Source organism: Anas platyrhynchos, chromosome 1, assembly GCF_047663525.1.
Source record: "Anas platyrhynchos isolate ZD024472 breed Pekin duck chromosome 1, IASCAAS_PekinDuck_T2T, whole genome shotgun sequence".
NCBI lineage: Eukaryota > Metazoa > Chordata > Aves > Anseriformes > Anatidae > Anas > Anas platyrhynchos.
The window spans coordinates 1,467,497-1,492,824 of record NC_092587.1 but is presented as its reverse complement, the minus strand read 5'-3'; the positions used below and the strand labels follow the sequence as shown (position 1 = coordinate 1,492,824).

The 25,328-nt window shown below is 51.0% G+C and overlaps 1 protein-coding gene across 8 annotated transcripts in view; it reads right to left on the bottom strand.

The window, feature by feature from the left end:
• The window catches only part of NRF1 (nuclear respiratory factor 1), a 51,216-nt gene that overhangs the window by 22,488 nt on the left and 3,400 nt on the right, over nucleotides 1-25,328 (bottom strand). For 6 of the 8 annotated variants that reach the window (XM_072038104.1, XM_072038073.1, XM_072038145.1 and 3 more), the window contains 9 exons: nucleotides 18,069-18,184; nucleotides 17,723-17,954; nucleotides 14,765-14,879; nucleotides 12,730-12,856; nucleotides 12,014-12,154; nucleotides 6,047-6,205; nucleotides 5,058-5,255; nucleotides 3,344-3,445; nucleotides 884-1,041 (listed from right to left, as the gene is read on the bottom strand). In XM_072038104.1, the coding sequence (XP_071894205.1) occupies nucleotides 884-1,041; nucleotides 3,344-3,445; nucleotides 5,058-5,255; nucleotides 6,047-6,205; nucleotides 12,014-12,154; nucleotides 12,730-12,856; nucleotides 14,765-14,879; nucleotides 17,723-17,954; nucleotides 18,069-18,179 (1,343 nt within the window). In that variant the 5' untranslated portion in view covers nucleotides 18,180-18,184. Of the gene's footprint in view, nucleotides 1-883; nucleotides 1,042-3,343; nucleotides 3,446-5,057; nucleotides 5,256-6,046; nucleotides 6,206-12,013; nucleotides 12,155-12,729; nucleotides 12,857-14,764; nucleotides 14,880-17,722; nucleotides 17,955-18,068; nucleotides 18,185-25,328 lie in introns of those variants that run through there. The other 2 variants (XM_072038291.1, XM_072038260.1) reach the window with 1 other exon arrangement.

Below are 25,328 nucleotides of genomic sequence, written 5' to 3'. Positions count from 1 at the left end.
ATTTGGAAGCCAGCTGGTGATGGACCCCAGGATCAAGGTGGCTGCTTTATTTATTTGTGATCCCTGCACAGCATGGTTTTGGAGCTCTACCCCGACTACCAGAGCTGTGGGCTTGTGTCTTGTCCCAGGCTGTGGCTGCTCAGCCTTTACTCTAACAGCCTTTAGTCCAGAATCCTGAATTGGATGAGGAAAATGTTTTGCCCCCACCTCAGAATCACAGAATTGATTCTGTGATTTCACACCTCAGCAGCGTGAAACCCCCTGTGCTACTGGGGCTGATGCCACGTCCTGTCCTGCTCCCTCGGGATGCAGTCACAGTGTGCCCCAGCCACTTGCAGATCTTAAGAACACGAAGCAAAGCTTAAACAGCTCCCCCGAGCTGAGCAAGGACTGCTTCCTGCTGCACGGACCTGCAGAGAACTGAACTTTACCACCTTTACCTGTTGGCACACTGAGCACAACGTTCTGTTTTCTGATGAGTGACCGAGGCAGCACACAACTGGTGAAATTTGGCCTTTTAGCAAGGAACTGTTACTAATTCTGAAGGATACACAGACCAGCGTACCAAAAGGCACTATCAGCACGTTAGGGCTCTTATCAGCAAGCTCAGCCCTGTAACCGGACCCTTGCTGAACCCAAACCATTCAGGGGGTACAGTTACCACCTAGCGTTTCCCCTTTCAGGAAATTTCCATGTCAGGGTGCTCCTACTGTTACAGTGGAAACTGAAAACTATCCTGCAGTCTCCTGTACGCACGTTGAACTAGGAATTTGCTAAGAAAAAGCCTCTGTGGGACTGCAGAGAGTGTCTTTTTACTATCAGAGTGAAAACCTAGAAGAAAGCACCCGCGTGCAGCCTTCTAGCCTTCTCCTCTCTCCCGTACCTGTTGAGTGCCATGGTAACAGTCGCTCCTTGCTGCATCTCCTGAGATGCTGCCACTGCTGCTTCTGCTAACGATGCCACTGCCTGCGTGGCCTCCGATGCCTGCGTCGTCTGGATGGTCATCTCGCCCCCCTGTAGCGTTGCCCAGTTCTGCTCCACCTACGGAGGAAGAAAAAGAAGAAAGGTCCCATGAAACGAGGAAATCAGATAGTTTCAAGAAGTCTTTGGAGAACTTTGCATGTACTCTGACTCTCTCCCAGAGACTCTGACAGGGAAAACAGCTGCTATTCTGCACACGTTCAACCTTCAAGCAAGAATTTTAGTTCTCGTGCACGTGGAAGGTGCCCCCCCAAACATCTGTGAAGCACCTCACACTCCCACAAACCCCTTTTATTCAGCCATGCCCAGCAGAAAATGGGACAGCAGTCAGATCACTGCCTGCCAGGCACTTTTTAAAGCAGCCACACTGCTGTGGTGCTGGAAGCTCAGCACAGATCACCATCCCACAGGGAAAAGGGCTGCACGTGCCTCCCTGTTTCCATTTGTCTGCGCCCATCCCATCATTTTGGGGAACCATATTCCCATTTAGGATTTATTTGTGCTGGACTTGGCTCAAGCTCACCTAAAGCTCACAACTGGAACTTGTTTTGCTGCAGTAATGCACTTAATAAATGAAAATGGCCATCCACAACTGCTTCACTCTCCTGTGCCCACAGCTGAACCTGGGCAAAAGGATCCAAAGCAGGGAGGAAGCAGCGACAGGACATTGAGACAAGGTGAAAAGAAGCCGAGTTAAGAGAAGGCAAAGTCTTTTAGGCAAGAAGGAACCGAGTCTGAGTGCCTCGAGAGGAAGAAGTCGCAGATGGGAGGGATCTCAAGAGAGTTGGACTGAGTTTGTGCTGCTCCCTAGCCATGCTGAAATCAAAGCAAAGCAAGCCTGAGCAGGGAAAGGTTCCCTTCCTTCCCAGCACCACGCAGCAGGAGAACATCCATATATTCTGCAAATACAGGTATTCAGCAGTCAGATGAATGAGCACCCTGCAAAATGCCTAGGCTGTTCCAAAACAGGGAAGGAGTAAGGCCTGGAAAGGGAGGAGGAATTGTCCGGGCCCTTCTCTGCACCAACACAAAAGTTGGGCTGCTGAGATCGTAGCAAGCATCCCTGCTCCGTGTTGCTCTGCATCCTATAAACACCTCTGCTTACTCAGAGCTAACTCACATCTCCACGCAGGATGACAGCAAGGCAGAAACATCCTTAGAGATGCTGCCAGCAGGCTGTGGATCAGCTGCACACAGCAATCCCAGCCATTCACCAATGAAAAAAAAACTTTAGTATCTTTATTTCATTAAATATCTCTTAAACATTTAATTTACAGAAGGAATTAGGTGCCTGTGCTCCCTTAATTTCTGTTTGTTCCTCTGAAAATTTTTCTTCCAGGTGTCAAGAGACATCTAAAGAGGGTTCTGAAAATCCTCAAAGTACCTCAAGGTCACAGCCAGGCTGCTTCCCTTTGCTTCCCAGCTGGAAGCAGGGTCTTGTGCAGAACAACACTGTTCTGTGCTGCCACCTGTCGCCCTGAAAGCCTCCCTTGCACAGAGCTGACCAGACCCCACTGCTCCTGCACAGACCATCTGCAGCCAGGCAGCCTGGCACGCAGCAAAGGGGCAGAAAGCTGCCTGCAGCCTCAGGGATTTACAGGGGAGTTAGTGGGGGAAAAAGAAGTTAAAAAAAAAAAAAAGTTTCCTCGTGGTCTTTAAACTTTTATTAACATGATTTAAAAAAGAAGCGGAAAAAATAAACGTGTGCAAGTTTGAGAGGTCAGATTTGAGGGCTGAAGTGGTCTGGTGGAGTCCTCAACTGAAGGAGTTTTGCCCAGTTTTAGAGCACTGGAAGAAGCTTTCACAGTACATGGCACGGTACTGTGCTCTGCAGTACCTCATGCTGTCTCAAATATAACGTGCATTTATGAAGCTCTCTCCGGTATTCACTGGCAAACCTCTCTAAAAGCTGCAGAAGAACAGTCCCATTTTGTCCAGAGATCAGTAGCTGAAGAACCACACCATTTGCCCACAGCCATGCAATGTCCTCTGCTAACCACAGGCTCAGGATACCCCAGGTGTCACCCCCAACCCTGAAGTGGCAAAGCTCAGGATCTGGAGCACACGTGAAACAATTATCCCAAACAAATACAGAAACGTGGATTTGTGCAGTTAAGTCTCTATCTGCTAGAGCAGATCTCCCAGAATTAATGTACAGGACATTAAAACCGGATGAAATTCAGCACTGAGGCTTCTGCCATAATTGTTTGTGTGCTCCTGAGTCAAAACAACAACAGCTCAGCACTTTGTATGTGAAATTTCATATAGTTTCGTATATTTTAACCATGAACACCGCAGGGTTGGTGTTTTTTTGTGACTTAACTGTGACAAATTTGTCAAATTCTTTGTCAAAAACCCTTACCTCTCCGTCAGTCACTGCGGAGTAATTGACTTGTGCGACGGTGACCGTGGTAGGCAACTCGGAGGCATCAGCCAGCGTGGCAACTGTAGCACCGGTGCCAACCTGCAGGAGCCAAAAAGACGCAGCTGAAGACGTTTTTTTATTGCAGGGAAACATCCATATCATTCAGACAAAGCGACAGTCAAACGCTCTCAGGTTACAAGGCATGGCATCTACAGAGAATAATAGTAGTGGGCAGAGCTCATGGAAAATCCTGAGCTGTCTCCAAGGGGAAAAAATAACATGTTGAAGCAGTGTCAGCCTGCAGCAGCTTCCAGAGTGGGGACGGGGCCCAGAAGCAAGCTTTGCACAGCCCTTGTGCTGTCCTCTAACCACAGACCCTATTTTCCTAGCCTTGTAAAGAACAGCTGCAGGATACCACTCCCTTTTCCAGGTGTGAGCAGGGTGCACAGGTGGAACCAACACGCTTCTCCCACCCCGTGGATGTCGTGTTAAAAAAAAAAAAGGCAAAATCTGGGAGATGTGCAGCCTTGTTTCTAAGCAGAATTAAACCTGTAGGTGCTAGAAAGTCGATGGGATCTCAGGTGCTGGGCACCTAGGAGAACACTATCAAAAGGAAAACGTCTGTTAGCAGGTGAGCAAACAGCCAGCTTGGCAGCTCTACTGGGCCTTGGGGGAGCAGAAGGCTGGGCCAATTCACTGAAAAGCTTTCATTTGAAAAGCAAACAAGAAAACAAAAGCAAAACAAAAATAAAGTCCACGTCCTGAGCTGCCAGAAGCTGCCGCCCCACATGGAGAAGGGAATAGAGCAGCAGCAACTTCTGCTCTGAATCCCCTAAAGCAGTCTGACAAACATCCTTCCCTCAGGGGGCAGCTTAAGAATTACTGTATTTATATCTTCCACGCTTCAGGTGTAAGAGCAGGGGATGCAGAAGCACCTAATGCCATGGATTAAGACAGATTTCATGCCATTAAAGAAAGGCAGTCCCATCACATTTCCTCCTGTCACTTCATCCCGTGGCCACCACTGGTTCTGTGTGGCCACGTGAGCCGTGTCTCTGTTTGGGAACAGGGACAGGAGCAGGTGCAAGCAACAAAGTTGTGTTTTTGCAGTAGAGAATTACTTCTCTGTATTCCAAGGTAGTTGTGTAGTCATAATAAGAAGTGCTAAGTAGATAAGTGGACAGTAGAAGGGCCTCACTGTTCCAAAATAAGGTAGAATCTCGAGAAAAACAGGCTGAGCAGTGTGAGAACAGTAAAACAAAGATCCCAAGTTCTCAAAACATAAGAAAGGAGAAAGTAAAGGGTTGAAAAGAAGAAAAATTGTACATATCTGGTATAGAGGAGCATCAACTAGCTTGTGAACCTGCAGTACTCAGCCAGGCATCAGGTAATAGGGAATAAAAGGTTATGATTTATTTACTAAAATGTGCTCCTGATTGGCAGAATGCCCACCATTGCAATTGAGAATAAAATAACTTCACAGAATATCCTGTCTGAAGAAAATTGAGATGATTCTCACAGCAGGGGAGAGAGAGGATGGGACTTCTCCTTTGAGCATGAGCGCTGGCTTAATGAGAAGAGATTGATAAAGAGAATTCCTGATGGACAAGGCAAGCTACCAAAAGGAGTAGTTTGCTCTGAACCACCTCCTAGAGGCATGCGAGTTGATCCTGAGCCAGCCGTGCTGGGAATGCTGGAGGGCTTTGCTCACCTGGATGAGGGACACGGTGCCATCGGGGTTGCTGAAGGTTTGTACCACTGTCTGTGAGGGCACCAGGTGCGCGATGCTGTGCGTGGTCGTGGTCTGCTGCTGCGTCTGCTGGTCCTCGAAGGCGTAGAGCAGGTCCTCACGGCCGTGCTGCTTGTAGCAGTTCTTCACGATAGTCCGCAACGCCTGGGTCCACGACACCTGCCAGGAGAATCAGGAAGGAGTTGAGAGCGTGTAAAAACCTTCCTGAATCATTTCAATGCTGCTACAGCTGTGATTTGCATGCTTACCTCATCTGGGTGCTTTTCAATAAATCCTCAAACAAAAATGCCCCCAGTACCTAATCCCTCCATCCCCAGGACTTAAAAACTACCCTAAGAACCACTGAATTTCTGTGCATGGACACAGAACAAGCACACTTGACTAAGGGGAAGGGTATATTTCTCAATCAAATGTTTCTCTGCCTTTCAAGGAATCTTAAGGAATTGAGGCCAACACACAGAAAATCACCTCCACCTTGAAAGGACTGAGGACACAGCGCCATTTGATGACACGGAGCCATTTCCAGCCCCCAAACATCCCTCCCCACCCAACCAGATCTGCATCAGCGCTGCCCTCACACCCTGGTAGCCTCTTTTTGAGGGTCTCCTTGTGACAGGTTGGTGGCAACATCACCTGCGTAGGATCCAAAGCTGAAACTGATACCCAAGACCTTTTCACCCTTTCTCTAGCTTCTTTTTTTTCCTGGCTCCACCACACATCTTTGATCACTCCCATTAAGCACAAAGGTCCCTCAGAATGGGACAGGAACCCTTCAAGGGCTTCACGAGGCCACGAAACAGACTCTGTAGTAAATTAACTGCATACTTGGAGAGTTGACTGGTCTTAGGCTGCTTCAGAAGGCCACAGAGATGAGCAGATGATGCAGCTAGCACAGGGAAACAAAAACAAACCACGAAAACTGAAGGAAGGCAGACCCGTGGGCTACCCACCCGCTGCTTCTGTTCCTCCGTGCGGACGTCGCTGCGGACGTTGGCCCACGGGATGTCCTCAGGCCACCAGATGGGCTTGCAGCTCTCCTTGCCCCAGCCCGGCTTGCCGCGACCCGTGGAGTATTTCAGCATCTCCGGGATGAAAGCTCGCAGCTGTGCCTGGAACAAAGCACACAAGGTGGTGTTTAGGGACAGTCTCAGCTGAGAAGAGCTCACTAAACTATGGAACAGCAGAAATAAAATGAATCCAACTAGAATAAGGCAAAACACACGCTGCATTAGCACATTTTTTGGTTCAAATGCTGCCACGAAGAGAGCTAACCAACCTGAAAGGGGAAGAAAATGATTAGAACAATGCAGGACAGAAAAAAAAAACAACATTCAATGTCCCTACAGCTGCAAGAACTTTATTTGAGCTGCTGTACATTTTATAGGGATGTTGCAAAAAGGACAGAGCTTCAGGGAGCTTCTCCAACTTAAAGACACTCTTACCTGTTCTTCCCTACCCCTGCAGAACATGACACCCACTGGACTGATTTTCTGAATCTGTTTTTGACTTTTCCCCCAGCGGGGACACCTTTCAGCCCAGTTGTGCTTTTCCTTAGCACCCACAGACACCGGCCAGCTGCTGACTGCCTTTACCATCGGGAGACCCTGCCTTAGAAAGAGAGATTTGCGCAGCAAATTGAGCTGGCACTCCTTAAAATCATTAAAGAGTACATAAAACTCACACAGGGTGCTGTGGCATGTTTGGGTTTTGTCCTGGGCACTGCCTGGAGGTGCAGGAGGAGGTTGGTGCAGCTGTAGGGCTGAGCAGGAAGAGCACAAGTGCACACACCAAATTAAAATGTGTTAACTTCAGGCTAGCTAGATTCATTTCTCAATGCCTCCCTGCATCCCTTTGGAGCTTGCCATAAAGCCATTTGAGTTGTGCTGTCCTGGAGTGCAACATCTGTCGGAGGAACTGGAGGCTGCAGAGTTCCTGACCCTGCTAAATGCACCAAGAGCTGCAGCAGCTCTTTGAGGCCAGGGCCCAGCCCCAAGACGTGACGTTGGGCTCTGGTTTGCAAATCTAAGGAGAAAAACTGAAGTGTGTTTCGATAAAAAGCAAACAATTCGTTTGAACGCATGACTTGCTGCTTGCACAGTTCGCAGCAGTGGCTAGGGACTTCAAAGGCAATAAAAATCCGGTTTACTCGTGGGTCTGGACATGGTGTGTCTGCTGCAACCCTAAAAGAACCTCTGCTGCTCAGCAAAGCGGCTGCATTTCAGCCCTTCTGAGCTAAGAGCAAGCCCAGGAATGGGTCAGAGCCTGCTAGAGATGGAGCAGCCCCTCTGGAGCAGCCCCCACCACCCCATGGGCATCCTCAAGCATCTCAGGGCTGGTGAACCAAACCCCGAATTATAAACGGGGCAGAGAAAAGCCAGCAGCTCACTCGTGCACCACTGCGGTGCCTTCCCTTCCAGCCCGGGACACAGCCTCCACGTGGGTGAGGTTTGCTCGGCCCAACAAACCTGCTGATGGCATCGAGTCGCCCGGTGCAACAACGGTTAAACATCTTCCCAGAATCGCTGCCCTGCTCCTTGTTAACAGATGGATTAATTACTGGTCCCGGGGAGTTGAGCAGCTCCAGCGACTCAAGGCACTCGTTAAGGAGGGCTCGCCTTTAATCCGCCAGGGAGACAATCAGCAGCGACGCCGCAGCCTGCTCCAGCGCCAGGACGTCTCTAATTAGTGCTGTAACGAGACCTCAGCCCGGCAGCTCGCAGGGGTGAGAGACAAAGACCCCGCGTGTCTCACCCTCTGCAGTCTGGGGGAGCCACCTTTCTGCTGCCTGCAGCCACAAACCAGCCAAAAAGCAAGTTTCTCTCCCCAAAAAGCACGCAGCTCGCTCCTGTTTGCGCCTGGAAAAGGTTCCTGTCATCTCCAGCATCAAGAGAAACCGTAGGAAAGTCTCCTCGACTGCTGAACTGCCCCCACCGATGCCCTGCACGGAGGGGTCTGCTCACAGATTTATTTTTTTTTTGTGCAAATCTCCCTTCTTTTTCCACCCTGAAAGTGTGGTCAGGTCATAAATAGGAATCGCTGAGGAGTTCTAAAGGGTCAGAGGGGTGTGTCTGGGGACCAGGCAGGGTCACCACTGCTTGCTCTTGTTGGAAACGATGCAGGTTTTGAGCTTTTGGGCTGAAACACTGCAAAAGCAGAATTATTCTCTCACCCTGGGGTGTCTCCACTGAGAAACAGGGATGCTCTCCTTCCTCCACCTCACTGACCTGCAGGCATCGAGTATGATTTTTGAGGCCAAGACGAGCTTTGCTGGCTTGTGTAAGCACCCTGAGAACCACAGGTGCTCGTTAGGTTAAGAAAAGTGAAGTTAAAGGACAAAAAAAGTGACAATTAAAGTGACATTTAGGAACAAAACGCCCCTTGAGAAAAGCACGGACAACTTCTCGTGCCTCTCAGCGAGAGCTGACTGATGCTCTGGCCTCAGCATCACCCAAGCTTCCTCCTTCATGCTATCAGAGAGCCACAGAGAACACCGAGGCTGAGTTTTTATACGAAGCTCAGCTCTGCCATGGCATGCACGTCGCCAAAGCCCGTAAAGCAACGAGACACCTCTATAAAATGGCTCCGGGGGAAGAGCCCGGCTGCAATGCCTTGTTTTTTGCACACTTAGGTGGGTGATGCTCTTCACTCAGAAGCATCTCTGCTCAGCAGAGGCTTTATCTCCCTCTAGACCACCACGGAGGCAGAGCAATTAACCAGGGAGCGATTTTTGCCTCCTATTTTGAGGAGCCAACGCCTCTGCCACCTGCCTGCAGCCACCTGCAGCTGCTTGGAGCAGGAGCTTCGCTTCTCCCCTCCCAGAGACACCTCTGAATTGTGCTGCCCAATTTCTACCCGTAAATATTTTGGTTTTCCACGGGCTTTGTAGTATTTAGTCAAAAAAAGCTCGTTTTTTTGTTTGCAGATAAAGAGAATTCCATCAGCAGCTCCGGGAATCCAAATTCCTACAAAAACCAGCAGCATCTCCTTCCACGCACCAGGCTGCAGGGATTTGGGAGTCAGCATCCCCACCACCACCTCTAACTGATGTATTTCAAACCCCATTGTGGCAAAGAAAATAAAAGTTGACAGTATTGCAGCTTTATCACGCTCAGCTTCTCTGTGTTGTGTTTCTATTTTAAAAGCCTGGCCCTGAGTCTGGCAAAGACTACGCAGCAGCTGGAGTCCTTCAAGAGCAAAATTATCTCGTACCCACCACTCGCACCATCCTTACTGCCTGAATTTTGCCAAGGAGGAACACCTGCTGCGTTGTGAAAACCCGAGCCTGGAGTCCTGTCAGTTAAATCTGCTGAGCTGTCCTCAGACGGCCTGCGGGCGGCTCCAGGATCTGAGATTTCTAAAGAAGACTTCCAAAATGTGAGGCTGCCCCCAGCCCCAGCCAGCCTGGCCTTGGGCATCCCCAGGGATGGGGCACCCCCAGCTCCTCACCACCCTCAGAATAAAGAATTTCTTCCTGATTTCTAATCTAAACCTATTTTCCTCCAGATTAAAGCCATTTCCCCTACCCACCCTGACACAGAGTCCCTCCCCAGCCCTCCTGCAGCCCCTTCAGGCCCTGGCAGCCCTCTGGGAGCTCTCCCTGGAGCCTTCTCTTCTCTTCTCCCTGCTGAGCACCCCCAGCTCCTTCAGCCTGGCCCCACAGCAGAGGGGTTCCAGCCCCTGAGCATCCTCCAGCACCCCAGATCCTTCCCCTCAGGGCTGCTCTCCACCCAGCCTGGATTTATGTTTGGGATTGCCCCAAGCAGGCCCACACCTCGCCCTGTCCACAGCTTAGGAAAAGCCTTCACGAAGCTGTTTGGATTCGGATTTTGGAAGGAAGGAGGCTATTCCTAACGGGAGGCTTGTTTTACCCTAACGCAGAACGGGAGGGCTTGAGATAAGAGGCTCCAAGTTGCTGTGCTGTTGCATCAGCAGGCTGCGTGCTTGATGACAGAATGCCCTGCAAAATACAGAGGGGGGAGGAAAAAGGATTTCTGGTGTAACAGTTCTACAAGGAGCCTGGGAACGCAGGAGTGGTGCATCTGGGAAAGAAAAAAAAAAGGAAGAAAAAAGCTCTGCCAGCAACTACTGCCTTAGATTGGACACACAAAGCAACCAAACCCCAGGGGCAACGTGGCTCGGCCAAATCTTTGTGCAAGGTTTCCTGAAGACCAAGGCCACGTCACATACTTGCAAGGAAAAAAAAAACAAAAAACAAAAAACAAAACAACAAACCTGTTATTGTTATCTGAACAAGCAAAGTATTAGTGTTTTATTCAGAGATTTTAGGAGGGGAGGTTGCACGGCTGTGTCCGGAGGAAAAGCAGAGAACACCGAAGCCCTCCTTAACGTCAAAATATTTAATTTCCAACTCTATCATAACAAATAAACAATTTGTATTATAAACCCAGTGGAAGGGTTCTCTGAAGTGAGAGCTTGGCACTTTTATTGCTGCTTTGACAGCACGTGCAACGTTAACAGCCAAGGAGACCTTTTCATGGACCTGTTTACTCTTGCACATATTCCACACGCTGCAGACCAGTTCCTTGGACGTGTCACTGGTCTGCAAAAACTGGACTTCCTGACCTCATTCACCCACCTTCACTGCTCTTATTTCTTTCACTAGCAATGGCTCATTTCCTTGTTATTTCCTCAGAGCCCACACGCTGCGGGTGCAGGCACCTTCACTGCTCACACCACGTGGGGATGGCTTCCCCCTCCCTGAAAAAAATCCACTGCGATGCCTCCATCTCTTTGTTTTTAAGTCCTAGGCTCTTCTGTTTAATTACTACGATGACAAGGTGATAGAAAAACTTTTTGGTTGCTTTTCTGAATGCCAGAACTCCGTACTGGTGCTTTTAAAGTAAAATCAGAGACCTCCAGAACAGCAGGGTGTTTTGGGGAACCATTAACCACCCAAACCAAGAGCTGCCTTCCAACAGCTCTGAGCCAAGCTGCAGGTACCAGCCCGGTGGCTTTCAAAACTAGCAACTCAGTTTTGCTCTGTGTTGTCATGGATTAGGAACGTGATCTGTTATACCTTAAGGCACAGGAGCTTTTGTAAAACTGCATGAGAAAATGTGAGTCTGTCTGATTATGCCCAAGCACAGGAGCTGGTGGTGTGACCAGCACGTGATGGTTCTGCAGGGCACAGTGGAAATCAGAACATCTTTGCTGTCACACTGCTTGTATGTTGTCCCAAAGCCCCCGAACTTTCCATCTTGCTGCTGGCTTTCAGCATTTCAAGTGTATTATGAGGCATCGTGCTGAGTTCAGGTCCTGCACCCCCAAGGAAAGGAGAATTCCCTGCAGGATCCCTCCCACAACAAGGAAGTTTCCCTCAGGGGCCCCCTCTTCTTCTCCCCAGCAGTAAGGTTGGCAAGGGGCTGGACCTGGACAGAAAGGGAGCCCCCCAAATCCAGACAACTCCCTGTCTCCATCAGCAAGATCTTGAGGTTTGATGTGGAGTTAAGCAAATTAACAAGCTCTTCTCTGCTCCAGCCCACGGCAGGAAGAGGAGGATGGCAGGAATTAGAGCACACAAGAAACAACCAAGGAGGATGAGCCAAAACGGTACTGCAAAAGCCACCTCCCTGACCTCAGTGCCTAAAAATCACTGCGAAGTGCAGAACAAACAGCTTCCTGTTCACAGCACATGGGAGGCGAGAAGAACAGCTCAAAGGGGAATGCTCCCAGCAGCCTGACCTCGAGTCCTGACAAGCATCTCTGCTGCTGCATGAAGAAAATAAGCACCAATAACAAAGCTTCACGGCTAACTTCCATCTGAGCTGTCACGGCCCCTTGGGAAAGAAGAGATTAAGTGCATCCCCTGGGGATGTAGACATAAGTTCACTGCAAGGTGCTAAATCTCTCTCTCTCTCTCTGGTTCTGCCAAGTTCCTGCCCCGTCTGCCTGCTTACCTGGGTCATCTTGTCCACTGAGACAGGAATGCCGTCGATGGTGAGGGGTGGCAGCTCTGAGTTAACCTCCTGAGGCGCGGGAGCATGCTCGGCTAGCGCAGACTCCAGGTCTTCCAGAATCATGCTCTTGTACTTGCGGACCTGTGGGGAATCATTAAGCTCAGGTAAACAAGGTAAGGAGCACCAGGAGAGGAGAGGGTGAGGAGGCAGGGCCAGCTGCCTTCCCCGGGGGGCTGCGGAGCAGAAGGAGCAAACAACGACACAGCTGGCAAGTAAAAACACCCAGCGGCCCTGAAGGCTTGGCTGCATCAGAGAGCTGATGATGAAACGTCAAGTAACGCCGCCAAGTGGAAGTATTTACAGGATTTAAAGAAAAGTTCAGAAGCCAGGCTTCATACTCAGGATCTGCTCCATTTACTGCCTGGTCTGTGGCAAGGTGCAAGCACTGATAACTGAGTTCAAAGACACGACACTACCTGTCCCCTCTGATTTTTAATCGAGGCTATTCAGCCCTGGTGAGATGTGCTGGGCAACATTGACAGAGAAGACAGGAGCTCAGTGCTAGACTCGTGTCCATACAACCTCAACTCCTATCTCCAGGGTCTTAAACATGACCTCCAGATCGCTGCCAGGCCTGCAAAGCTGCCTGGAGCTAGAATGAAAGCTGTGGGGAAGGTGAGCAATTTATGACGTGACCTTTTCCTAGAGACACTTACCACATTTTCTAAGGGTGCAGCTCCAAATACTTTAAAGACGGGGTTGGGTTTGGAGGGTGAGATGCACAGAACGATGGCCTGCTGCCCCACTCTGGTGGTGTACTCGTCCAGCGTTGCCCGGAGCTTCCTGAAACAGAGGCACGGAGCAGTGAGCAGGGATCAGCTGCTGCTGGAAACACAAGCCCTGGCATTGTCAAGTCCCTTTCTTCATGCCCCCCATTGACAAACCAGGTGAGAAGCAGAGCCCCAGCTGGTCAGACGAGCCACACGGTGCTCCCGCAGGCCTGCTGTGCTCCCTGCAGCCCCACAGCAGCTCAGGTATCAATTATTCTCCCCGCTCTCCTTTTTGCCATTGATGTACAAAGTTAAGAGAAATCAGCAAAGCAGCAAAGCCAAGGACAGCGGGGGGCTGCGGATCCGCTCTGTCACTGGCTAAGTTCATCAGTGATACAGAAATTGTGAAGTAAAGAACATTTTAACAAAAGAGGACTGCAAACACAGGTTATTTTACACTCAGCCCCATGACAGCACGTTGCAATTCCCCAGTACCAAAGCCCTACTCGAACCAGAACCGTAGGCACTCAACTGCCAACGACACAACAGGCAAGAACCAGAAATATTGCACCAGCTAAGCACAGGGAACCCACGTACTCCAACACCTGCCACATCAGCAGGTCCCTTTGGAATGAGCTCTCTGTAGGAAGAAAATGTTCCATCAGGCTTTCCTCCTCTTATTAACTTCCAAGCAACACAAGGGAACGCGTCAGAAACTTTAGCAGAACCTCGTTAAGCAGGGGAGAAGCAGCAGCTACCACCAGGTGATGTGAGCATGGCCATAAAATGACATTTTAGTTTTTGTCCTGGTCATTTCAGAGCCTGCTGCTAGCAGCAGACACGCCAAAGAACCAGCACCAGCTCTGCAGAGATCCCAGAATCAGGCACTAACCTCCCACCTGCTGCACGCCGGTGCTTGGTGTTTACACAGACATGTTGAACTGGTGAGAGTGCACAGAAATTATGCTTTTCGTTGGTGTTGTACACGTAATAAAATGAAATTGCTATGTGAAAGGAAAAGTAATTCTTTGGAGAGGAGTCCCTTTTAAAATAAATTGTTCCCATTTCAAGAGATGAAAAAACTTGCTCTCCAAAAACACTGCACAAACGTGGCTGAGTCAGCAGAGGTGGAGGAAGGAAAAATGAAATGATGCTACAGAAAGAAAGGGAGCCTGCTCCCAGGAAATACTATTTAATGCTAATCCTGCCATATTTCTCTCCATTTCGGTCACGTGCAAAGGGTGTTGTAGGACTCAGCAGGTGAATAAGCAGAATATAAGAAAACCAACTTAATTTCTCACCAGCTTTACAAGGAGGGGAAGAAAAAGGTGACTCTGGCCTTCACTACTTCAGGGTGCTCAGCGTGAGTGCAGGAGGAAGGCAGCAAGTACCAGAGGCTGACAAATACACCAGATTTTTTGATACAACCCAATTAAGGCCAGAATAGTTTTAAAAGCAAAAATTGTCTTCTTCCAAAATGTTTTGAGCAGTACCAGCCAATATTTAGAGATGTTTCCTAAGGACAGAATTGCAGGTGATCTTTAGAGGCTTGCAGAAGTCACTCCAGCACCAGTGCTCCTCGGTGGCCATCAGGTGGGCAGACACGCTCAGAGCACTCGTGATGCAGCACCCCAAGGGCTACAGGGGCTTCTGCCCACAGAGTTCTACAGTTTTTAAAGCCAAAGAGGGTCAGGATCAGCTTTAATGGGCATCTCCCCTCAGTTGTGTAAACTACAGGCTGGGTCAGTCACCACAACGGTCACGTCAGCCCCAGTGATCAGAACACCACGGTAAAAATGAGCAAAGCAGCGATTTGAGCCATTTCCCCCAGTTAAAATACAGCTCGTGGGTTCCAGGTGAGATGCCCCAGGTTCCTCAAGCTTGGAGAACTCATGGGCAGCACGTGGTTTTGACACCGAAGGCACTGGGAGCGGATCGAGGAGGCAGACCTGGGTGTCAGGGTGCAGGAATGAGTCCTTACCGTAGCAAACGCGTCTGCTGCCTCTTGCGGATCGAGGGGTTGGATTCAAAAACGTGGGGTCGCTTTCGTTTCTTACCCGTCGCCACCGCAGCGGCCGCTGCCATCCCCACGGGGCCTGGAAATCAAACCACAGAGGGTGAATCAGCGAATGCAGCTCAGGGTCAGGTCCCTCACGGACAGCCCTAAGGGCTCAGCTCGGGGGCATGCCCTCAGATCAGGGTGACCCCAAAATCCCTGAGCTCCCTCCTCTCAGCATCAACGAGTGCATCCAAAGGGTCTCCAGTTCTCCAGTCTGGCAAGCCCCAGCTCAGTCTCAGGTGAAAGTCACATATTTTACCCCAAAGTTCTCCTTCCAGTTGTGTAATTACATATTTCATTTTCTAAACACACCGAAGAACTCAAGCACTCCAGGATCTTAAACATCCAACTGCCATCGAGGAGATCCTGGCAGCAGGTGAGGAGATGCCTGGTACAGAGCCAGGAATCCTGCTCAGCCACCTCAGCTGCAGCGTTAGGGGCCTAGGGATTTCCCTGGGGATTAAAAACCAGCTCTGAAGGGAGAGAAATGGTAAATCCTCGGTAACTGGCAGCGTCCCACAACGGGCCCTGAAGCACAGCGGGGACCACGGCAGTGCAGAGCTATTGCTTTCATGGTCACAGTTCGGACAATCTGTGTAATGGGAAGCTGATTAAGTTAGAGGAAGTATCACAGAATCACAGAAGGGTTTGGGTTGGAAGGGATCCTACAAGCCCAGCCAGTCCCAATCCCTGCCATGGGCACAACTTCCCATCCAGCCTGGCCTTGGGCACCCCCAGCTCCCCTGGGCAGCCTGGGCCAGGGCCTCACCACCTTCAAAATAAAGCATTTCTTCTTAAATCTAACCTAATCTCCCCTCTTTCAGGTTAAAACCCTTACCTCTTACCTTATTATTACGTTTTTATAAAAAATCTCCCTCAATTTTTCCTTTAAGCCCCCTTTAGGTACAGGAAGGCTGTGATGAGGTCTCCCTGGAGCCCTCTCCTCTCCGGGCACCCCCAGCAGAGGGGCTCCAACCCCTGCAGCACCCTCGTGGCACCTTTGGACCCATTTTAACAGGTCCTTGTCCTTCTTGTGCTGGATTTACCAGGTGAACCAAGTGACACGCAGTGAATTGGGCTTCTATCAGAGATCTCATGGCCTCTAACACAGGCTCCAGGACTTGCCTCTGACTCCCGAGCAGCCCCCACAAGTGCTCTGCGTGGTTTCTCCACGTGTCAGAGGACAAAGACCACATCAGGTGGCCCAAAAGCTCTGCACCTTTGTGTTTGACAAAGATAGAGCCACCGGGGCAGGAAGCCCTTCGCTACCAAACCCATGGCACCAGAGCAGTGCCAGATGTCAGCGTTTTCTCTAGGACACGTCTCAGGGCTGGCACTGCCTCCCCATTTTTGGTGAGCAGGAGTGACCATAGTGCTACCTGCCACGGGTACACCAAGCCCTGCAGTGTTCTGTTGTCCTGTGTGGGGAAGAAAAAGGATAAAAATGTTGATTTGGGGGAATGGAGAAACACTGGCTGCAAGGAAGCTGTGCTGTTTGCAGGTTTTGGGCTGGGAGGTGTGACAAAGCAGGGGGCCAGGCTTTGGTGTGCTGGGGAGGAAGGGCTGGTGGTAGGAGAGGAGGCACGGGTTAGAGAAGGGCAGGAGACCTGAATTAGAGCCAGGTTTGGGGTTTCACTACCAAAGCAGCAGCTGGGCAGTCAGACCCACGTGGAGGTGCCGCAGCAGAAAGCTGCAGCAACGGGGACAGGCAAAGGTGCAGATGGGAGGAGGCAAAAATCAGAAATCCTGGCAGAACTTAACCAGAAAAGCACCACGCGATGGGCAAGCAAAGCAGAAGAGTGCTTCAGGATCTAGGATGAAGGGAAGGGACGAGGGCAAATTTACTTCCCAAATCTGGGGTGGTTTTAGGACACTTTCAAAGGATTGAAAGTGGCAGATGCCCACGAGCAGCAGCAGCCCAGCTCCCAGAGGTGGCAGCAGTTCCCCAGCCCTGCTCTGCTGAAACTGAAAGTTTCAAACCCCTGCCAGTAACCTCTACTCAAACATCTCCTCTCCATTTTTATCTGCTCTTCTTTAACGCACGTGATCCACCTCCTCTCGTGCCATACAAGCGCAGAAAAGCTTCTCCAGGAACATTTTTGCCTTTTCACAACTCTCTGCAGGGACTCCAGGAGGTTTTACTTACTTGTTAAGACAACCTACAGGCAAGTCTTCCCCTCAAAGCTGTTTATAGCAAGGGTTCATTGCTCAGCGTGGCTGTGCACCCCGTAGCAGGGACATTTGCTGCACCTAGGAGTGCTGACACACTTTTAGCTGCCTTCCACAACTTCACGGGTGCCATCGAGCAGGTCAGGAGCTTTATTCCTCAGCTATGGAGCTGTCGAGTGCTTATTTATCACCGCGTTTTTCTACTAGGGGGGTAGATTCACTACAGGGCAAACGCTGAGGGTATTCGGGAGGGGCTTTGCTGGAAGGAGCAGGTGATCCTGAAATATTTTCTATTCCAGATACACCAGCACCAGTTGTGGCATCTCATTGGGAAAGCCCTAAATTCTGAGCATCCTGGTTATGCAGAAATGCGTGGCACTGTTGGATTATTTTGGCTGTTGTTTATGTGGGGTTGGAATAAGTTTGCTCTTTGATATATTTGGTATTTTAGCTTCATTTTGGAGGCAGGATGTACTCGGGACCTTTGCAGTGTACAAACCAACCTCTTATTCACCGCACGCACCGACCAGGCAACGTGGCTCAGCTCAGCAACACCCAAGCAAGCAGCAGGGCTGGCAAGGAATCGCTCTCAGAGCTTCCTTCCAGCTCTGAGGGGTGAAAAGATCACCTGGCCCCCCAAAAAATGCTGTTCGGGACCTCTGTAGGAGCACGGCATCGGGGGAACAACGCCGAGCATCCCGCGGGCGTTACCTGCTGCAGCCAGGTGAGCCGTGACCTCGTCGGCAGCCGTGGAGTTGAGGATGTCAGAGTCATCGTAGGAGGTGTCCTCGGGGGAAGAGGGCGAGTCCTCGTCCGCGCTCAGCATGCTGTGCTCCGTGTAGGTGGCCACGTGGACCTGCTGCACCTGCTGGGCCACTGCGTGGGCCTCGATGGTGGCCATGTGTTCTGTTTGGGTCACCCCGTGTTCTTCCATCAATAGAGGCTGTCAGGGGGAGAAAAAAAATGACAGGAGAGGCGTTAGGGACACTGACGTGCCATAAATGAGGGCAGGAGGAGGTTTCCGAGCCTGCTGGGTGAGCAGGAGGGAACAGGTTACCTCCCCTCGTGGCCTCCTGCAGGAGGGAAATAATTGTGCCAGGAGGAAGAAGAGGAACTTGAAGTGTTTGGAGAAGATCACTGCTTCCAAACAGCACCCACAGGCAGGCATCTTCGCTGCAGGGAAGGTTTTTATGGACCTGGTAACCCCGAGGTGAGGAGCCCTGCCCACCCAGCTCAGTTCTGCCTCTCCAGGAGAGGGCTCTAAGGGGAGATGCTCGGCGGCAGTGCTCAGCCCAGCTCCTCCAGCCTCAAATTCGGCTTTTCTAAAGCTTTTGGTAACTTGTTATCAAAATAATCAACCGGCAAATTACAACCACAAAAAGAAACAAACAACACATCATCACGACCACCACACAACACAATGGCAGGAGCAATGGGAACAGGAGGAAGAGCGCTTGGCCGAGGTTATTTTGGCAAAAACGCAGAAAGAACAAAACTTGAGATATTGCAAGAGACGATTACAAGTGTGGGACAGTCCATGGAAGAAACAGGGGAGATTGGGGGACAGCTCAGAAATTGAGGTGTTTGGCGGCCAAAGGAGAGAACCAGAGTCTCGTACTGAATTTGGGAGAGAGGAAAAAGGGACGAGGCACGTCCAGGGCTGCAGCAGCTTTTAAGCAGCACAAGCTCAAAAGCCAGGACCTGGTTGCCGTAATCTAGACAAAAAACAGAAAAACAGAGAAGGTGGGAAGCAGGCGGTCCTTAGATGCATTTATTTCTACCTAAATCCCCTGACCAAGGAGCTGAAATGTGACAGATTTTCCAGATTTTCCCCTCATCACCAGCTGATTTCCACAGGCTCGTTTCCAGGTGCCTTGGGATGCCTTTTGTACCTCGGCACACCGAATGCAATGGACACGGAACAGCTCTTGCAAAGGTATTTCCAGCTCCAAGACGCCAAAACCAGGCGTGCGATTATTTTAGAGAGCCCCACGCTCAGAACAGGACCGTGAGGGCTTCTCCAGTTGGCCAAGATGTTTGCAACCACCACGTTCCTCCCAAAAAGGCCACGGGAAGCTCAGCAGACCAACGAGTTCAACGGAGAGCTCCCCAGCCAGCAGACCCTAGGCTTTAGAAGGAGGGAGCTCCACATCCACGCACACAACGTTCGTTCTTCCTCTGTCTTCCAAAAACATTTCGGCACGGCTTCTTGCTTACCAACACGAAGAAAACCACCCAGATCTTCCCAAAAAGTCGAAGACACTCTCCAAAGCGTCTCACCCCGCTCAATGCTTGCCCAAGAATCCAGAGCGTGGCCAACTCCTCGCGAAGCACCAGCCTCCCTCCAGCGACCACGGAGGTTTCCAGCTTTGATGCTGTGGGTTCACGGCTCAAGGAAAAGGATCTGGGGCACGGAATCCCTTTACTTTATGTCTGTAGGGCTTGCTTCTTTCCTACACGCCTCTAATAACAAGAGGCACATGAAATGAAGGCTCTTCTTGTGCAGCACCAGAGCTGACCCCGTTAATTTGGCGTCCTCCAACGCAGTGGGGTGGAAGCAGAAGGGAACTGCAGGCATTTCTGTAGGATTTTCATCCTCGGGGTGCCCGCATCGCTGTAGTGCACAGCAATACCCTAAATGTTGGGGTGAGGCTGGTCTGAGAGCCCCAGATCAGGGGAGAGTGATTAAAACCAGAGAGCTGTGCTCCCAAGTGTTTGGGAGGAAGGATTTGGCCACACGTTCACTCACACACCCGGCTGATGTGCAAATCCATTGAGGCTACAGCTGAAGCCAAACCACCTCCCAGCTCACAATTTCCCCTAAAACAGGCTAACGGAGCTGGATGCTGTTGTCCAGCCCTCCCTACAAGCCAGACCATAATGTCAGAACCACCCCAAAACAGCGAGTCAAAGACCTCCATAAACGCAGGACCCAAGATGCCGACGCACGTGGAAGCAAAGTGAAATTTTCTGGTTGAAATAAATCAACCGTAATCTTCCTCCCAGGGCCTTATTTTGCCATTTCCAGGGAAAAACGGGGGGAGCGTGGTGGAGATTTCACACCAAACCCGAATGGAGCAGCTCAGCGGGGCAGGGCTTCCTGCAAGGGCACGCTGCTGCTTGCTCCGTGGTGCCAAACAACTTCAAGGATTTGCTATTTAAATAAAAAAAAGTGTAAGATTAGCAGAATATAACCAAAGTGCTCTACCCAAAAAAGCCTGCGAGGTGACTTTCCGCTTTCTTTAGGAGGAAAGGTGCTCGGATCGAGGCACTCTACACCCTTGACACCACTCAAAATGCCACCATGCTTATAAATAAAAAATAAATAAATAAATTTATAAATAAAACTGGTCGTAGATGGAAGACGCTGAGCCACGTGTTCTTGAGTCAGCAGGGGTCACCGAGCAGTGCTTCTCATGGGCACAGTGATTATGTCGAGGTGAAGCCCGCTCGATTCCAACCAGATCTAATAAAATCCTAGAAATGCAGCCTGGCTGAGGCTGGGGGCACCTGGGGTCCTCCTGGTCCCCCCCTTTTGCGCACACAGCAATGCCACCAGCTCCTTTAACTCATTACCAGGTCATAATTGGAATTATTTCCCGTTTAACCTGACAGCTGACCTCACTGGATGCAGGCTCTCTACTTTTCCAACCTCTACGCTCTTCCTCTCCGCACGTTTTCCTTCCAAAAAGCTCCTAAAATCACAGACCAAAGGGGAAAAGCCTCATAACTGTGTTGAAACCTCACGTAGTTGCTTGTATTCTTCACATACTCACGGTATTCCCGCAGGGTTCCTGACACTCAGGTTTTGGGAGCAGGCACCTCACCTGAAGCCTCTGCTGACCATTACCAAATTACGGATTTATTTCATTTATTCACCGTTCCAGAAAAGCCGTGTTTATTCCCGTTGTACCCCATCAATGGGAGCAATTTCGGGCATAAGGAAACCCTCACAGCACGACGATGCCTGCTAAGACATCTCCTGGTGGTTGTAGCTCAGTCCAGAAGCCTTGGTCGGCAGCCAGAAGTCTTTTTATAGTCATGTAAAGTGCTTAAAAAAAATAATTATGAGGACAAAGCCCTCTGCTGAGGCTTCGTGACCGTGCTGGGGTCCCTCTGCTGCGCCGTCAGCTGCTGGCACCAGAGTTGGAAGAAAATCAGGCACAGGAGGAGCAGAGCAACCCAAAACAGCAGAAAACAGCAGAAACTGTACACAAAGCCCATGAATTCTACATTAAACTCAACACCAGGCGGGTTAAAACAGAGTTCTCGTCCACTTGGTGCCACCTGTGGTGTGGACATAAAGCGAAGGAACCAGATCGACCCCAAACCACGCGAGCTGCCCCGCTGGAGCTCTCCTCTACCAAGTTTCATGTGGCCACACGGGCGCTTTACTGAGCCAAAAATAAAGTGTCCACACCAGAACAAACTGAGGAGGCACGCCAGCCCGGCTGGAAAAACCCTTACCAGACGTGGCCCGAGCTTATTTTTATCCTTCAGAGCACTCCGGGTGCTGCAGACAGCCAGCACCGAGGCGAGCATCCCAAATTCCCCCAGCATTTCACATCGGGTGGCTGGTTTTTTATTCCAGCTCACCCAAAATCCCGCTCAGATTGACCAGGAACTAAAGAGCTGCTGGGTCTGACGCCTTTGGCAGGTGAAATGATTTTAGAATGGATGCGAAACCATTGGGGAGGGATCATGGGGAGGACGAAATGGTGGCTGCAGAGCATCGAGGCGCAGGGGATGGCCTTACACCTTGCTGTATGGGGTAAGCACAGGACTGGAAGCTGCCAGTGCCTGGATTTTCCCCTGTTTAGGGGCACACACTTTATCAGAAGGCACTTGATAAGTGATGGATGTCAGCAGTTACCTCGTTTAATAGACTCGTTAGCCTTTCCAGCGCTGGGTGCTGGCCCTGTACTCGTTTTACACCGACCCTCTCCTCCTCCCAGCAGGGAGATGGGGCAAAAAGGCTGGGTTACGCGACCCACCTGGTGCTCTCCGAAGAATTGGCCTTGAATTCTGAAAAGAGCTGAAATTTGGACGATACGGCAGCAAACCAGACGCCGTGGGAAGCGGTACCGAGTGAAGAAGAGGGGCAATCAGCTTGCATCAGCTCCTAGCCCTGAAAGAGTGAGGCAGCCGGCACCAGGCTGCTCCTCATCCTCCTCCTGTCACCCCAACCCCACAAGCTCATTTCCTAATTTGTTTCAAAGGAACAGAACCACTCCTGTTGTGGTTTTCTGTTTTTTTCCTCTTCTTTCCTAACCCATTTTCGGGCTGATCCCCTCGCTGCGCTCAGCTCCTTATCGCCAACCCTGCTCCGCACGGAAAACCGGCACGTCGCGCTTCGCCGTCTGGCACCGCACGGCCCCGTCTCAAAACTGGTTTAAAAAAAGGAAAAAAACATAAAAAAAATCTGTCATTATTCAAGCCGGGCACCCTCCTCGTGGCTTTAACTTCAACGGAAGGCTGCTCCACGCTCGGGGAGCTGATTTCTTCCAGAAAACGTGCGACACCTCCTTCCCTTTCTTCCACTCTTTCTTTTTTTTGTGCGTGTGTGAAGCCGACGAGCATCTGGAGTTTAATACGCCCTTAAAGGCTTCAAGCCTCTCCTGTAAATAAATGGCTCGCTTTGCATTAAACACCCAGCACCACACTGGCACTTTTGTTCTCGGGGGGCTATTGTGGAGCGGGGAATCCAAGGGGCCGCTGTGATCTTGGGAGTGTTAAATCCCACGGGGCATCTCCGCGGGCATTTGGGCATCCAGCAGCACCTCTGCGAGGAAAGAGGCCTCTCCAGCAGCTCGGAGCCGTTTGCTGCTCGGTTTTTCTCCTTCTCCCAGCTTGGAGGGGAGCCACGGGGTGTGCTGGCTGAGAGCCACGATGCTCAGCACCATCCCCTGCAGGGTTGCAGGGTGAAGGTCTCCGAAATGCCAGCACGTGGTGCCTCGCTCCCCAGCCCTGGTGGTTTTTGCAGCAGCGGGTCCAGCAGAGCACGTGGCCCACCTTTATTCCAAAAAAATAGGGGAGGAAGAAACTGCTTGAAGCTGGAACAGCTCCTCCTGCCACCGTGACCGTCGCCTAAGGGGGGAAAATCTCAAATACCTTCGGTGATCTGGGCTGAGGTGACGGGGAGCTCGTCAGCAAACTGCCGTGTGGCATCCTGCAGGCGTGAAATCAGATTAAAGAGCACTTCCTATGCGCTTACCGCCCAAGGTTTTGTTTAAAAAGCTATTTCGAAGCGCCGCTGCACGTCCAGATAAACTCTAGGCTCCCTGCGAAGACGGCCTGGAATAATTCCTAAGTGAAAAATGATCCAGGGGGAAATTAATCATCCGCCATTTACTAATAAAATAAAACCCTGTTTGGGTGTAATTGTACAGCTGAAATTGCCTGGCACTGCTTTTTGCTCTTCTGGCACAAAGCCCTCTGTGCTGTTAAGGCTCGTAGACGCTTCCCGGTCCCCTCAGCATCCCCGCAGCAGACTCTGGAGGCTGCGCTCACCGGGAGGGATTAACCTCACCCGGAAACACAGAGCAAGAAAATCACGGTTTGGCCACCCAAACCTCGCTAGCCTCGTGTCTAGCAGCCTGCAGCGGCCAAAAATGGCCCATTTTTGACAGGTCCTGAGTTGGAGGAGCTGCCAGCCCCTAGCTGAGGGCTGGAGGACAGCCTCCAGGAGAGCTGGGAGCAGAGCTGATCGCTGCCTGAGCATCATATTTAGGGAAACGCAGCCGTCCCCGTCCAACCTGGCTCTCAGGGGCACAGAGGTCACCCGAATTATTTCCCAAACCGCTTCCAGGTGGAGCTCACGGCTCCGTGGGAAGCGACACCTCTCGTGGCTCCACCACCACACACGGCCAGGCACGGCCCAGACCTCCCCCTGCCTCTTCTGAGGGGGGAGAAAAGAAAGAGGCACTCCCATCCTCCCTAAAAGGAGGTTTTGGATTCAGGGTAGTGGATGGAGCCCTCTCCATCGTGTCCGTCATCACGCTGAGTTGGCATCTCCCACGGGTTAAATATCAGCCACGCGTTCACCTTTCCGTGATGGCAAAGTCACGGATTTCAGCTTTTACCTGTCCCATCAGGACCAAAGTTAACGTTTTTTTTTTTTTAATGCTGGCTCACGGCGGCACGGGGCCGGCTGAGACGCGGCAACTCGAGCTCTAAGAGGGACTGAAACCACCCAGCCCTCGTTCCACAGCGTCCCCCCGTGGCACGATGCAATTAGCCTTTTAATTAGGGTGGAAACGCAATCCCTACGTGACCAGTTGAGGCATTAAAAAAGTCCTAAAAAACATAAATTCTAGGAAACCAACCCAAACGCCCTCCCTTACTGCGCTCGTTTCATCACCAGCTCATCACCTGGAAGAACGAACACATCTCGCTGCGGGAAACACTGCCCAGAAGAGAGAGAAAAGGGATTTTGCACACATTTATCAGGAGCTCGAGCTCCTATTTGCTGAAGTTTCTGCTGAAAGGCATCGTTTGGAAACGAGACGGGCTGCTCAGCCCGCAACGGGCGCTGCGATCTGCAGCCGGCCCTTCCTGCGGTTTAATTTCACATCTGTAGCACCAACCGCTGCCAAATCTGCCTTTTTCTCCTCTTTTTCTCCCAAATTTTAGGTCATTTCATTGTATTTCTTCCCCCCAGCATCCACGAGGAACGCCTGGGGCAGAGCTGACCCCGCTGCGATGCTCTGCAGGACGCGGTCCCTCAGAGGTGGCACCACATCAACGCACGCGTCCTGCTGCTCCCAAAACCACTCAAAAACCCCAATTCCAAAATATTTCACCCCAAACTTCGCAGCCAGAAGTCATTTCAACCGAGTTAGCCCCTCTCCAGCTGATGGGGTAATTAACCCTTTGTAATTAACAGCCAGCGCTCCGTCCTCACGCCGAGGGGAACCACGCACAAAGAAAACCCTTCTTTTACAAATCTTATTCTAAGCTTTTTTCCTCCTTTCTTTCCCCAAAAGCTGCTCAAGAGGAGGAGCTGTGCACCCGTGGACCTCCAGACACAGCCTCTGACACCCGCTGCGGGATATTCCAGACGAAGGAAGGCAGCCGTGCGCTCTGCCCCGTTCGGGGACGCTCCTCCAAGCTCCCAGGATGGCGAGGATCTGGATTTTCCAAGAGGCTGCACCTACAGCCTCAAAGATTTCCCTGCGTGCTGGATTTAAGCCCTGGCTTGAATTTCTTTCCCTCCACGGGACTGAGAAAGAGCCACGAACGTGGCCACCTCCACGCCTTGCGCTCACCACGCGGCCGGTTTCCTCGCAGGTGGGGCTGGACTGGAGAGGAAGGAATT